Source organism: Microcaecilia unicolor, chromosome 2 (assembly GCF_901765095.1).
Source record: "Microcaecilia unicolor chromosome 2, aMicUni1.1, whole genome shotgun sequence".
Taxonomy (NCBI): Eukaryota; Metazoa; Chordata; class Amphibia; order Gymnophiona; family Siphonopidae; genus Microcaecilia; species Microcaecilia unicolor.
In genome coordinates this window covers 441,596,883-441,610,236 of record NC_044032.1, presented here as the reverse complement: position 1 = coordinate 441,610,236, position 13,354 = coordinate 441,596,883, and the positions used below count along the sequence as shown (strand labels likewise).

The 13,354-nt window shown below is 42.8% G+C and overlaps 1 protein-coding gene across 1 annotated transcript in view; it reads left to right on the top strand.

The window, feature by feature from the left end:
* The window catches only part of LOC115461208 (dedicator of cytokinesis protein 2-like), a 1,592,043-nt gene that overhangs the window by 1,457,803 nt on the left and 120,886 nt on the right, over window positions 1–13,354 (top strand). Inside the window, 1 exon segment of the mRNA XM_030190877.1 lies at window positions 2,156–2,260. Coding sequence (XP_030046737.1) covers window positions 2,156–2,260 — 105 coding nt within the window.

The window sequence follows — 13,354 nt, the reverse complement described above, 5'->3', positions numbered from 1 at the left end:
CCAATCTCCGCCTTAAGAATAGCAATGCAGTGTCTTTCCTGGCTCAGAGTTTCCAACCTCAGATCTACAGTCCAAGAATTTCTGGCAGATGTCCTTGTCGGGTATACAATTTATTCGGTAATAAAGTGAAGGAGGTAGCCAACCTAATTAAAAACCATAGATACTATTAAAACTCTATCCAGGTCACAGCCTACTGCCACTTCTTCTTCAAGATTTGCTGATAGATATTGATACTCTGACTACTATCCATCGAGGTCACCGGGCCCCCCCCTCCACCCACCACTGGGCCCTCTCTCCACCCTCGAGCCCTCTGCACAGACCTTAAGCGCCTCACCTTCGAAAGTGCAGCAAGCAGCGGCAGACCACTCCTTCCTTCCGTGTCCCGCCCTCGCAGGTTACGTCAGGCGAGGGCGGGACACGGAAGGAAGGAGTGGTCTGCCACTGCTTGCTGTGCTTTCGAAGGTGAGGCGCTTAAATTCAATGCCAGGGAGCGACGGAGGGAGGGAGGGAGGGCGGGCTGGACTGCAGCGGCGGCCCCCCCCCCCCGGAGGCCCGAGCCCGGGGAATTTTGTCCCCCCTGTCCCCCCCCCTCTCGGCGGCCCTGATGGTGGGTTGGGGTGCTCATCTTGATGGTCTTCATACAGAGATTCTTGGACCCTACAGGAGAAACAACATCATATCAATCTCCTGGAATTACAAACAGTCTGGAATGCCTTCAAAACTTTCCAAGACTGCATCCTCAATCAGATAGTCCTCATTTGCACAGACAACCAGGTTGTAATGTATTACCTCAACAAACAAGGAGGACCAGGTTCTTATTCCGTCAGCTGACAGGCATTCCAGATATAGACTTGGGCAGCTTCTCAAAACATCTCTATAAGAGTCATTTACCTAACAGGTAATCAGAATGTTGTGGCAGACAAACTGAGCAGAGTTGTTCAGCCTCATAAGTAGCCCCTCAGCATGCCTGTAGCTCGTTGAATCGTCTAGCAGTGGAGATCCCCAGCGATAGACCTCTTCACTTCACCACAGAACATCAAGCTTCCCACTTCTGTTCCAGACACTCTGCTCCCAATCAAGTAGCCCCAGATAAATTCTTACTACATTGGGGAACAGATCTTCTATATGCCTTTCCCGCACTGCCTCTTCTTGGGAAAACACTTCTCAAGCTGCATCGAGACTAAGGGACCATGATCCTCATTGCTCCTTACTGGCCACATCAGATTTAGTTTCCTCTTCTCCTAGAGTTATTGTCCAAAGAGTTTGAATCCTTTTCCAACCTTCATAACACAGAATGAGGGGTTTTACCTGAATCCAGACCCCCATTCTCTAGCCCTGACAGCATGTTTCTTGACAACATAGACTTATTTTCCTTAAATCTTCCAGATTCAGTTTCTAAAATATTCCTAGCCTCTAGAAAGCCTTCTATGCAGAAATGTTACCGCTTCAAGTGGAAAAGATTTTTCCTCTGGAGTACAGCCAGAGCACTTGAGCCTACTAGATTCTCTCTTCCTTCCCTTATGGAGTACCTCCTCCATCTTTCCAATTCTGGCCTCAAAACTAACTCAGAGTATACTTGAGTGTCATTAGTACTTTTCATTATGCAGTTGATAACAAGTCAGTTTTGGTTCATCCCTTGATAAATAAATCCATGAAAGGTTTATTTCATACCAAACCTCCTATCAAACCATATCTGGTAGCATGGGATCTTAATGTCATCCTCAGAGCTTTATCTTTATCTTTATCTTTATTTAAAACTTGATATACCTCCCACTTTTCAGATCTGAGTGGTTTACACTTGTCAGTATCCATGTACATTTTCAGAACACCCCAGATCCTACCCAGAAATTAAAATGGCTAACTTTGGTTGTATAATGATTTATACAGTCAAATATTAAGCTTTCCATGGGGTAGGGGGAGGGAAGACTTTATTAAAAAAAGAACTTAGGCTACAGAGTGCATAAGTCCTTTTGAGCTCCTGGCTCTGTGTCCTATAAATGTGTCTTTGAATGTTTTTAGCTCTCTCTCATTCTGAACATATGAATATCAGCCAGAATGCTAACATCTTTACCAGTCACTGAGTCACAAACTATATCAGTGAACTATGTAAATGAATTCTCTGAACTAATCACTGTCTGTCTCCATTATTTTACAGCAACAAGAAGCCAGACTTTATGAGAACATCATGAAGGTTTTGCGTTCCACCCCGGACTATTTTGCTGTTGGTTATTATGGGCAAGGTTTCCCAACATTCCTGCGGGTAAGAGTCTGGAGCTATCAGGTACCTTTCTGTAGCATACAGGCTCATTTTCGAAAGGGATCGCCGGCGATCTTCCGACACAAATCAGGAGATCGCCGGCCAAATCGGTATTATTGAAAGCCGATTTTGGCCGGCCCCAACTGCTTTTTCGTTGCGGCGCCAGCCAACCTTCAAGGGGGCGTGTTGGTAGGGTAGCGAAGGCGGGATGGGGGGGCATGGGTACGGGATGGCCGGCTTCACCTTATAATGAAAAAAAAAATGGCCGGCTTGAGCAAGCATTTCGGCCGGCCGGACTTGGTCCATTTATTTTTAGGACCAAGTCTGAAAAAAGTGCCCCAACTGACCAGATGGCCACCAAAGGGAAGCAGGGATCACCTCCCCTTACTCCCCCAGTGGTCACCAATCCCCACCCACCCAAAAAAACTAAAACTTTTTTGGCAGCCTGTATGCCAGCCTGAAATGTCATACCCAGCTCCTTGACAGCAGTATGCAGGTCCCTGGAGCAGTTTTTAGTGGGTGCAGTGCACTTCAGGCAGGTGGACCCAGGCCCACCCCCCTACCTGTTTCACTTGTGGTGGTTAATGTTGAGCCCTCCAAAAAAAAACAAAACCCACTGTACCCACTGTAGGTGCCCCCCTTCACCCCTTAGGGCTATGATAATGGTGTAGAATTGTGCGGAGTGGGTTTTGGGGGGATTTGGGGGGCTATGCACCTGGAAGCTGCTTTTTTTTTTTAATTGTTTAAGTGCCCCCTAGTGTGCCCGGTTGGTGTCCTGGCATATGAGGGGGGCCAGTGCACTACAAATGCTAGCTCCTCCCACGCCCAAATGCCTTGCATTTCACCAGGTTTGAGATGGCCGGGCCCGGTTTCCATTATGGCTGAAAAACAAAGCCGGCCATCTCATATAAACCCGGCGATCCTGTTCTAAACCCGGCAAGCGATTTGGCCGGCGCCAAGCGTATTTCAAAAATACATTTGGCTCCGCCCCGTCACAGAGCCGGCCCTGAAGATGGCCGGCGCCGTTCGATTATGCCCCTCATTTTAACATAGTAGGTGACGGCTGATAAAGACCTACATAGCCAATCCATTCTGTTCAACAAGATAAACTCCTAGGCATACTGCTGAGCTATGTCTTTGGTGAAATTTAAGAAAAAGCAGTGAGAATGCCACGAGGCAATGAGGCTAACACGCTAAAGCGCTCAGATACTTTATGATGATTGTAGACGGTAGAAGATGATGGTATGATTCAGTGTTATCAGCAAGAAGTTATTCAACATATTAATACTTTCAGGTCTACTTCTCTTAAAAATACATATATTGGCTTTTCAAATGAACTGTAATAGATTTATATCACAAAAAAAAACCTTAATAGCAGATTTCTATGAGGCTGAACTTAGGCTTCAGATACATTAGCAGACTTAGGTGAGAGTTCTGGAGTAAGAATTGCTCCTGAAATAACAGACCAGGGGTATAGCTGGATGGCTGATTTGGAGTGGGCATAACTCCAAGGCGAGTGGGCGTGAAATTCAACCTCCAGCAGCTATTTATTTATTTATTTATTTATTTTATGCCATTTGTATCCCACATTATCCCACCTCTTTGCAGGCTCAATGTGGCTTACATTTCGTCATGGATACTGGAAATAGCATTGAATATACATTTGGTTTACAGAGGGTTTTGTGTTACATGGTAGTAAGATAGATGAGGGCGTTAGAGCAGAAAGACATTATAAAACATTGTAAGACAGTCTGGAAATTTTAAGACTATACAGTTACACATGTTGAATTATACAGTTACACATGTTGATCTTTGTGATATATCTTGTCGAAGAGATAGGTTTTCAATAGTTTGCGGAAATTGGTCAATTCATAGACCATTTTCAGGTTACGTGGCAGCGCGTTCCAGAGTTGCATGCTCGTATAGGAAAAGGTAGATGCATGCATTGATTTGTATTTCAGACCCTTGCATTTGGGAGGATGTAAATTAAGGAATGTGCGAGAGGATCTTTTTGCGTTCCTGGGTGGTAAGTCTATCAGGTCTGACATATAGGCTGGGGCGTCACCATGGATGATCTTGTGGACCAGGGTGCAGAGTTTGAACATGATAACGTTCCTTTAGTGGGACCCAGTGTAATTTTTCCCAAAAGGGTTTCGCGCTTTAGTATTTTGGTGTGCCGAATATTAGTCTGGCTGCTGTATTCTGGGCTGTCTGGAGTTTTTCAAGTATTTGTTCTTTACAGCAGCGTAAAGTGAGTTGCAATAATCCAGGTGACTAAGTACCAATGATTGTACCAGATTGCAAAAGACAGTTCTTGGAAAAATGGTCTGACTCTTTTTAGTTTCCACATTGCATGAAACATCTTTTTCGTAGTGTTATTTGCATGGTTCTCAAGTGTTAAGTGTCGATCAATGGTGACACCAAGGATTTTTAGGGAATCCGAGACTGGTAAATTTAGCTTAGGTGTGTTGATGGTGGTAAATTTATTCTTGTTGTATTGCGAGGTTAGTACCAAACATTGGGTTTTCTCTGCATTGAGTTTCAACTGGAAAGCATCTGCCCAGGAATTCATAGTATGTAGGCTTTGTTTGATTTCATTGGAGATTTCCCTTAGATCTTGTTTGAATGGGATGAAGATCGTTACATCATCAGCGTATATGTATGGGTTTAGGTTCTGATTCGATAGTAGTTTGGCCAAGGGTGTCATCATTAGGTTGAATATGGTTGGTGAGAGGGGGCGATCCCTGTGGAACTCCGCATTCAGGTATCCATGTGGCTGATGTAGTCGACTTTAATGTCACTTGGTATGAGCGTGTAGTGAGGAACCCTTTAAACCAGTTAAGAACGTTGCCTCCAATTCCGAAGTATTCGAGGTTATGTAATAGAATTCCATGGTCGACCATGTCAAATGCACTTGACATGTCAAATTGTAACAATAGAATGTTGTTGCCGTTTGCTATTAGTTGTTTGAGTTTGGTCATAAGCGTGACTAATACGGTTTCAGTGCTGTCATTAAAGCAAAATCCTGACTGAGAATCGTGTAGTATTGAGAACTTGTTTAGATAGTCTGTGAGTTGTTTGGTCACTATACCTTCTGTTATTTTGGTAATTAGTGGGATGGATGCTACTGGTTCGTTAGTTCATTAGCATTTTTCTTTGCATCCTTAGGTATAGGGGTGAGTAAAATGTTACCTTTTTCCCTTGGGAAGAGTCCATTTTGTAGCATAAAGTTCACGTAGTTTGTTAGGTCCATTATAAATTGTTGAGGGGCCAATTTCATGAGGTTGTTTGGGCAAATATCTAGTTTGCAGTAGGATTTGGCGTATCTTTTGAGCATTTGTGAGATAAGATCTTCCGGTAGTGTTGTGAATTCAGTCCAGATCCTGTCTGCTGGGTAGATTCCAGGGTCTGGGTCCAGGCAGTCTGGGAGTGTGGTGTATTCAATGTGGCTAGCGGGTATTTTCAGTCGCAGTTGAATCATTTTCTCCTTGAAGTATTTCGCCAAGTCGTCAGCTCCTGGTGTGTCTTTGCAGTTGTTGGTGACTGGAGTGGTGTCTAGTAATTTATTCACAAGTTGGAAGAGTTTGTGTGTGTCTTTGTAATTTGGTCCAATTTCAGTTTTGTAGTATTGTCTTTTGGTTTGTCTTATGGTGTATTTATATTTCCTTCGAAGTTGTTTCCAATCGTTAAGTGTGGGATCATCTTTCTTTTTCTTCCACGCACGTTCCAGTTTCCTAACTTGTGTTTTGAGTTTTTTCAGTTCTTCGTTGAACCAAGGTGTTGATTTCTTTCTGTGCGAAGTTCTGGTTTGGATCGGGGTGATGTTGTCCAGTGTTAGTTTACATCTATCATCCCAGTTTGAGAGGAATTGAGTTGTGTCTGTCTTTATTGTCCATCCGTCGTTGTAGATCTGTTGCCCAAATTTAACCGGATCAATTTTTCCTCTTGTGGTGTAGGTTTTTTGTATTTGTTTGTTAGGTAGGTCTTTCATTTCCATTGGAGGGTAATATGTGCTTTGTAGTGGTCGGACCATATGCCAAGCAACCCAAAATATTAACCACCTGAGTTGGAGTGGATCCCCAAAACAGGATACTGGGCTTTATGGACCTTCAGTCTGTCCCAGTATGGCAACTCTTATGTTCTTATAGTACATCTTGTGAGTTCTTATGTATTTTTGGATATAGACTACAGACTCACGCATTCACCCAGGATACGATAGATACCTTTAATGTGATGCCATAGTGAACAGCTATACAGCTTCTGGTTACAGGTAAATGATATTCATAGCCGTCTCTAGCCTCCCATACTTGGGGAGGAGGCATGAAGAGTTTGGCCTGCATAGACTTGTGGCTATATCTCCACTATGCACAGAGAGGAATATCAGAGCAAAGAGCCAGGGAAAAATAAAATTTAAAAAAAAGCAAGCTCTAAAGAATTTCTCCTAGAACATACAAGTGCATAGTGCAGTTATACTTTTACTTTGCCCAACCCAAAACAGGGCTGAGCCTGGACAGGGCAACCAATTAAATATGTACTTGTGCGCAAAGCCTGGCCAGGGTAACATGCATGTACACAGAAAATTCATGCTTCTCTCCCTGAGGGCCTGATACATAGAAAAGCCCTTCCCTTACCGATCCCTTAGCGATTCGGAAAGGAACGGGCATGCATGAAGGAAATCGCATGTAAATGAGCTCATTTGCGCACGATTTCCTTCCTAAGGAGGGGAAGCCAGTGCAGAGCAGCCAAACATTATGTGTGGCTGCTCTGCACATGCCAAAGATGGCTTCATACATGCAGACAAGCTGTGTGTATAATAGCCGTCTACAACCTTAAATAAATTGCCATCTACAACCTTAGAGAAATACAAGTCCAGGTGAAAACGTCCAATGGCTCGTCAGGGACATCTTTTTTTTTTTTAAGAGTATGGGTGAAGGACTTCCTCTGCTATGCCTCCGAGGACATCCAAAATATGGATGTTTCTGTGAGAAAGACATCCATGCCTGGATGTTTATGTGAGAAGGATGTCCATGCCTGCTATGCATCTGACACCCCCTTTATTTGAATTTTGGATCACAAGTAGCAGCAGTGGGATTTGAACCAGCCACCTCTGGATTGCAAGATCAGTGCTCTAACCACTAGGCCACTCCTCCACTCCAGTCCCTTGAAATTTGGCGTCCCTGTGGGGGGTCAGTTCAGGACGTCCAAAATGTTTGAAAGAAGGACGTCCACGCCTTCGCTATGCCTCCGCTGACACACACATACCTCCCCTCCCAGGGACCTGCATACTGCTGCGATGGACCTGAGTATGACATTTCAGGCTGGCAAAAAAAGTTTTTAAAGTTGTTTTTTTTCAGGGTGGGAGGGGGTTAGTCACCACTAGGGGAGTCAGGGGAGGTCATCCCCGATTCCTTCCGTTGGTCATCTGGTCAGTTCGTGCCTTTTTGAGGCTTGGTCATAAGAAAAAATGGACCAAGTAAAGTCACCCAAGTGCTCATCAGGGACGCCCTTCTTTTTTCCATTATCGCTCGAGGACGCCCATCTGTTAGGTACACCCCAGTCCCGCCTTCGCTACACTGCCGACACTCCCCCATGAACTTTGGTTGTTCCCACAACGGGAAGCAGTTGGGGACGCCCAAAATCAGCTTTCGATTATGCCGATTTGGGCGACCCTGAGAGAAGGATGCCCATCTCCCGATTTGTGTCAAAAGATGGGCGCCCTTCTCTTTCAAAAATGCTTTGAAAATGAGCCCCGTAATAACCTATGGAACTTTATAAGTCAAGTGTTTTGAAAATGAGTCCCATAGTAACTTTTGGAACTTTGCAAATGTAACTGCTATGAAAATGAGCCCCATAGTAACCTATGGAACTTTGTTAGTCAAGTGCTTTGAAAATGAGCCTCATAATAACCTATGGAACTTTGTTAGTCAACTGCTTTGAAAATGAGCCCCATAGTAACCTATGGAACTTTGTAAGGCTATGTGCTTTGAAAATGAGCCTCTCAGTAGCTCTTATCTGGACAGTGCCACTGAATATCTTCTCTGACCACTGTGGCACTGTTCTGTTAGTGCCATGGCAGTCCAGAGGTAGAGTCTAGATACAGCTGGCAGATATGTGGACAATAGCCACATTCATTGCTTGCACCCATGTACCTAACTAGGCAGATTAGACCAGTTAGGCATGCAGGTATCAATATTAAATTTAGGCCAGCACTCACATAACTTCCAGGTCCATGGCTGAATCTGGGTATTCAATGCTGGTACTCAGACATGGCCCAGAATTGAATATCTGGATCTAAATTGGCCAGTGGTGGTCAGCATTTAAAAAAACAGACACTATGGTCAGCTGAATATCAGCTAGTGAGCTCCTAAATTTATGCTTAAGGAATATTTTCAGCCAGACATAGGAACCTAGGTTTTCAGCTGAAAATTCATCTGAATTTAGAAGATTACAATTTATGTTTATAAATTTAGGCCTGATACACTCACACCAAATGGCACTCACAACTTCAATACCAGCATTTAAAACTTCACAAATCCAAATAGTAGCGCTGGAACTAACAAAAGTACCTAAATCTTGATGTGGCTAACCAATGCTCATTGAGTAGCACTGCTGAGGTCTTTATTGAGAGGTTTATGTCACTTTTATAAATTTAGACCTGCCATTCATTTACCCAGATTTATGAATCTATGAGCCTAGTGCTGAAAATCAGTACAAAACTCCTAACTTTTTTCTCCGCCCCCCCCCCCCCCACCCCCATTGCCACCATTTTTTTATGCTCATAAATTTAGAAGTTTCATGAAATTTCAAGTATAAATTTAGGCACTCAGCCCTGCTAAATTTTCACTGGTCATTAGTCAACTGGCGGCAGTCAACATTTATTATGCGCTAACTGGTGCCAGTTAAATTAGTCCTGGATATTCAATGCTGGGCCATGTTCAGGCACCAGTATTAAATATCTGGATATGATTGGACTTCTCCTAGCCAATGGCACTTATGTGGGTCCTGGCTGATATTCAGTTGGGACCCATGTAAAACCCTTATGCAGGTCTTGGCTGAATATTGGCTGAAACCCACATAAGGAGATCTGTGAGGGTGTCAGTTCACCCCATTGCAATCCCCCCCCCCCCCCCCACACACACACACACAAATCAGCATTCATCCCCCTTCCCAAAGGCCATAATTACACAAAGACCTTTTTGATGCTCCTCCCACCTACCCACCCGACCCCCTCCATGAACTTCCAGGACTTACCCAAGGGGCATTCATGATGGTATAGTGGGACAGGGCAGGAGCAGTCTCCCTCCACTCCCACCCCATCTGACTTCAGGTGCAAAATGGCGCCCCTTTCAATATGACTATAATTATGAGCAAACCTTTAACCTTATCAGACAGCTAATTTACATAACAAAATTGGAGTTGAATATTGTCCTCTGTGTTACTGTAAGAACCCTATGAAATGAGAATTAAGGCTTTAAACAGATATACTGTAGGGAAATGGAGATATGATGTAAGCATACAGGTAAATAAATCCCACACATTTTTCAGTGGGAAGTGGTAGTTGATTCCACAAGGTTGGCCCTAAAACATCAAAAATTGCTTTGCGAATATGCACAAGGTGAATCTGTTGAAATTATAAGAAAAACACTATATCTCTTGGATTTCTGGATCAGAAAAAAAATTACTGCAGATGTTTCATGTCAACACATCTGTCACTTTGCTAATCTTACCATCTGTAAGCTGGTTTTCTGTGCTTTACTTCTCAACTGTCACTGAGAAGAGAAAAGAAAGAAACTGGTGAATTGAAAGAAAGGGTTTCTGCTTTTCCATTGTTACAGATAAATGCAGATGAAGTGTAAGGTTCAGTTTCATCTGTATTTATTTGTATATGGAAAGAAAAACAGAAAAATTAACAGATATACATAAATGTAGGTGAAGGATGCAATTGAGAGAGAGCATACATGACTGCAAGTTAAAAACAAACAAGAGCAAATGCAAGAATGTAAATGAACAAATTATTTACTGGTGATAAAAAGCAAAAACTTTCTTTTAAGGAAGCAGATTAATTTGTTCTTTTTGTACGTTCTACCCCCAATTGGCTGTTTTCACTTCTGTCCAGCACCACGGTCAGCTCCTGTGATACTGCTCAAAACTAATAAAGTTTTATGCATTTTTGAAACCAACAAAGAAGGTAAAATCTGTGTGTGGCATAAAAACAAATTTGAGTCAGATTATTTGAATATTTCAGGTAAAAAGTATGAAAAAGTGCAGACGGAAAGCATAAATGATAAATCACTTCAAAAGAGAAGTTTTATTTATATAGAAGAGAAAAATGATGAAGATGGACTATATGAAGTGCTGGGCAGTGTTTCAGAAACACACAGAAGAATCACTTCAGGTTCTCTTGTTCATGCTAACAATTTTTAAGAATGTGACAGTGTTGCACATTCATGACTGGTTTTGAGAGACGTGGGACAAATAGGGTAGTTGACTAGACACCCTCTTCCTCCCCCCTCCCCCCCACCCAGTGCTGCAAAGAACCCTTAAACAAAACTAAGTAATGTCACAGAGATGGAGCTTGAGGGTACCTAGTACTGGCTAAGTCCATTCCTTTGCTTCTACCATAGGCCCCAATGTGGTTAATGTTGGCTCTGCATGCATGGTTGTATCAAAAATCTGGGTTCAATTCCTGGGTCAGTTCTCCCTCTCCACATGTCAGGGCTGAGGATACTGCAAAAGTAGTACCCACAGCCTCTGAGAGAGGAAATCCCAGTCAATAGTACATTGGTCTGTTGTCTGGATTTAGGGCCCAAGATTAAAGGGTTTTGGAGGGAACCCTACTGTGTTGCCTGCTGCCAAGAACTGTTATTGCAGTGTCTGGATGGACTGAGTGAAATGACCTAAATTAAGGGGGAAAAAATCCACAGGTCAGTGTTAAAAAAAATGTTTATGGCATTCAATCCCAGCTCTGGTCCCAGAGGATCTGGAAATACTTAAGGGAACAGGAGGAAACTGCCAGACCAAATAGATGAGATATCTCAATCTGCCTCTGAAATAATTTATAAGAGAACAATCCACGCATGCTCATTTCTAAGCAGAAAAGAGGGCAGTTCCCCTAGGTGAAAATTTGGCTAAATACTTTTCCTCTTGTAGGCTGCTCAAGATTCTATTTCAGGTGAAAGCAGCAGAAATCCTGTCCCTGCCAGTCTGATCCATGCTGAGTTAAAATTAACTCTGTCACACTTTGCAAACAACAAGACGCTTGTCTGCAAGTCTAATACCTAGTGTTGGAGGAGCCAGAAAACAATCCTTATACTCCCTCTCTGCAGGTGTACAGAAAAATAGTTGAATTAGCACAAGCTTGAAATTCATGCTGGTAGTGTCCATTGTCAAGGCTATCCATTTGCACATCTTTCATAAGCATTCATAATTAAGCACTGGCTGGTCTCTTGAGCAGCCGATAATCATGAGCTGAGTGAATTCAGGAATTTTTAATGAAAGGGATTGAGAATTAGGAATGTTTATCAAAGATGTGCAAATGGTCAGTATCTAAGGTTGGAGCTTAGACAGTTAAAGAGCAATTCCATAGCAGTGCGCCTTTTAAAAGCCTGTCTTATAAAGGAAAAGAGTCACCTACTAGGCATCCAATTAAAGAATTGTGTTCTTTGGGGGAATTCTGCAAAGATCATCCAATTTTAGCACCAAATTGCAGGGCACTAAGTGTGAAATGTATGACAGCATCCGGGCACCTAGATTCCATTCTAGAATGCAGTATAAGTCAGCATTTGAATGCCAAGATGGTACTATCACTTACGCCATATAAGAAGCAGGTGTAAATGTCAGCATGTAAATGTTGTACTTTAGCAGGTCACTTGCAGTAATTCTATAAGTAATCCACATAATTTGGGGACCTGCCCATGCTCTGTCCATGTGTACACCCCCCCCCCCCCCCACCTTGCATTCAAACAGTAAGTGCTAGTATTCTGCAGTCTTAGATCACAAATGGTGCTTAAATTTAGGCACTAACCAGTCAATATTCAGCCGGCATTGGTCAGCATTTTTGTAAACACTGACCTTCGCCAGCCCTGGATATTCAGTGACGGTGCCCACATGACCCAGCACTGAATATCCGGGGCTAATCATGGAAATGGTGACTGCCAGAGCTTATGTGGGTCGTGGCCACATTTCACCCCTCTAGAGGCTGCGTCAGGGCTTATCAACTGTGTGGTGAAACATAAAAAAAACATACATTTATTAAAAATGAATAATAACTAAACCATAAAATAAAATACTGTCTCAAAATTCGCATACACACTAAAGACAAGATTATCAGTTTCCAATAGAGACATACTAATAATTGATATAATTAACATATTCTTTGTGCATTGTTTTTATCTTGTGCCTTTGAATGTATGTGTTGAGAGTTTGTGCTTTTTAATATTATTAATATTAATGATATATGTATTAACATTTTTGAATTATATCAATTAGTATGTCTCTATTGAAAACTGATAATCTTGTCTTTAGTATGTATGTTAATTTTGAGACAGTATTTTATTTTATGGTTTAGTTAATATTCATTTTTAACAAACGTATGTTTTTTATGTTTCACCACACTGTTGATAATCCTTGACGCAGCCTCTACAGAGGCAAAACGTGGCCACATCAGGTTGTGTTTTAAAGTGGCAAGAATAAAAAGCCTTTTTCAACTATTAGAAGACGTGTATTCTTCTTTTGTGAACTGTACTGCTGTTTCTGCAGAACTTTTATTTTCCTCTTCTGGATTTTCTTGGCCCGATCATTAGGCCACCTGAGGCAGGGGCCTCAGGCAGCACTCTTTAAGGAGCGGCATATCTCCCCACACAGGCCATGGTCTGGCATCTCCCCCCTTTCTATTTCAATCCCCTCCCCAAGCCTACCTTTATTAAAAGGCAGTGGCGGCAGCGATTCCCATTGGCTACCCTGTCGCAGACTCTGGCCTCTTCTCTCTGCTGCGGCCTGCCTCTGACATAACTTCCTGTTTCCTCAGAGGTGGGCCGCAGTAGAGATAAGAGACCAGTGTCAGCAGCAGGGCAGCCTAAAGGAATCACTGCCACTGCT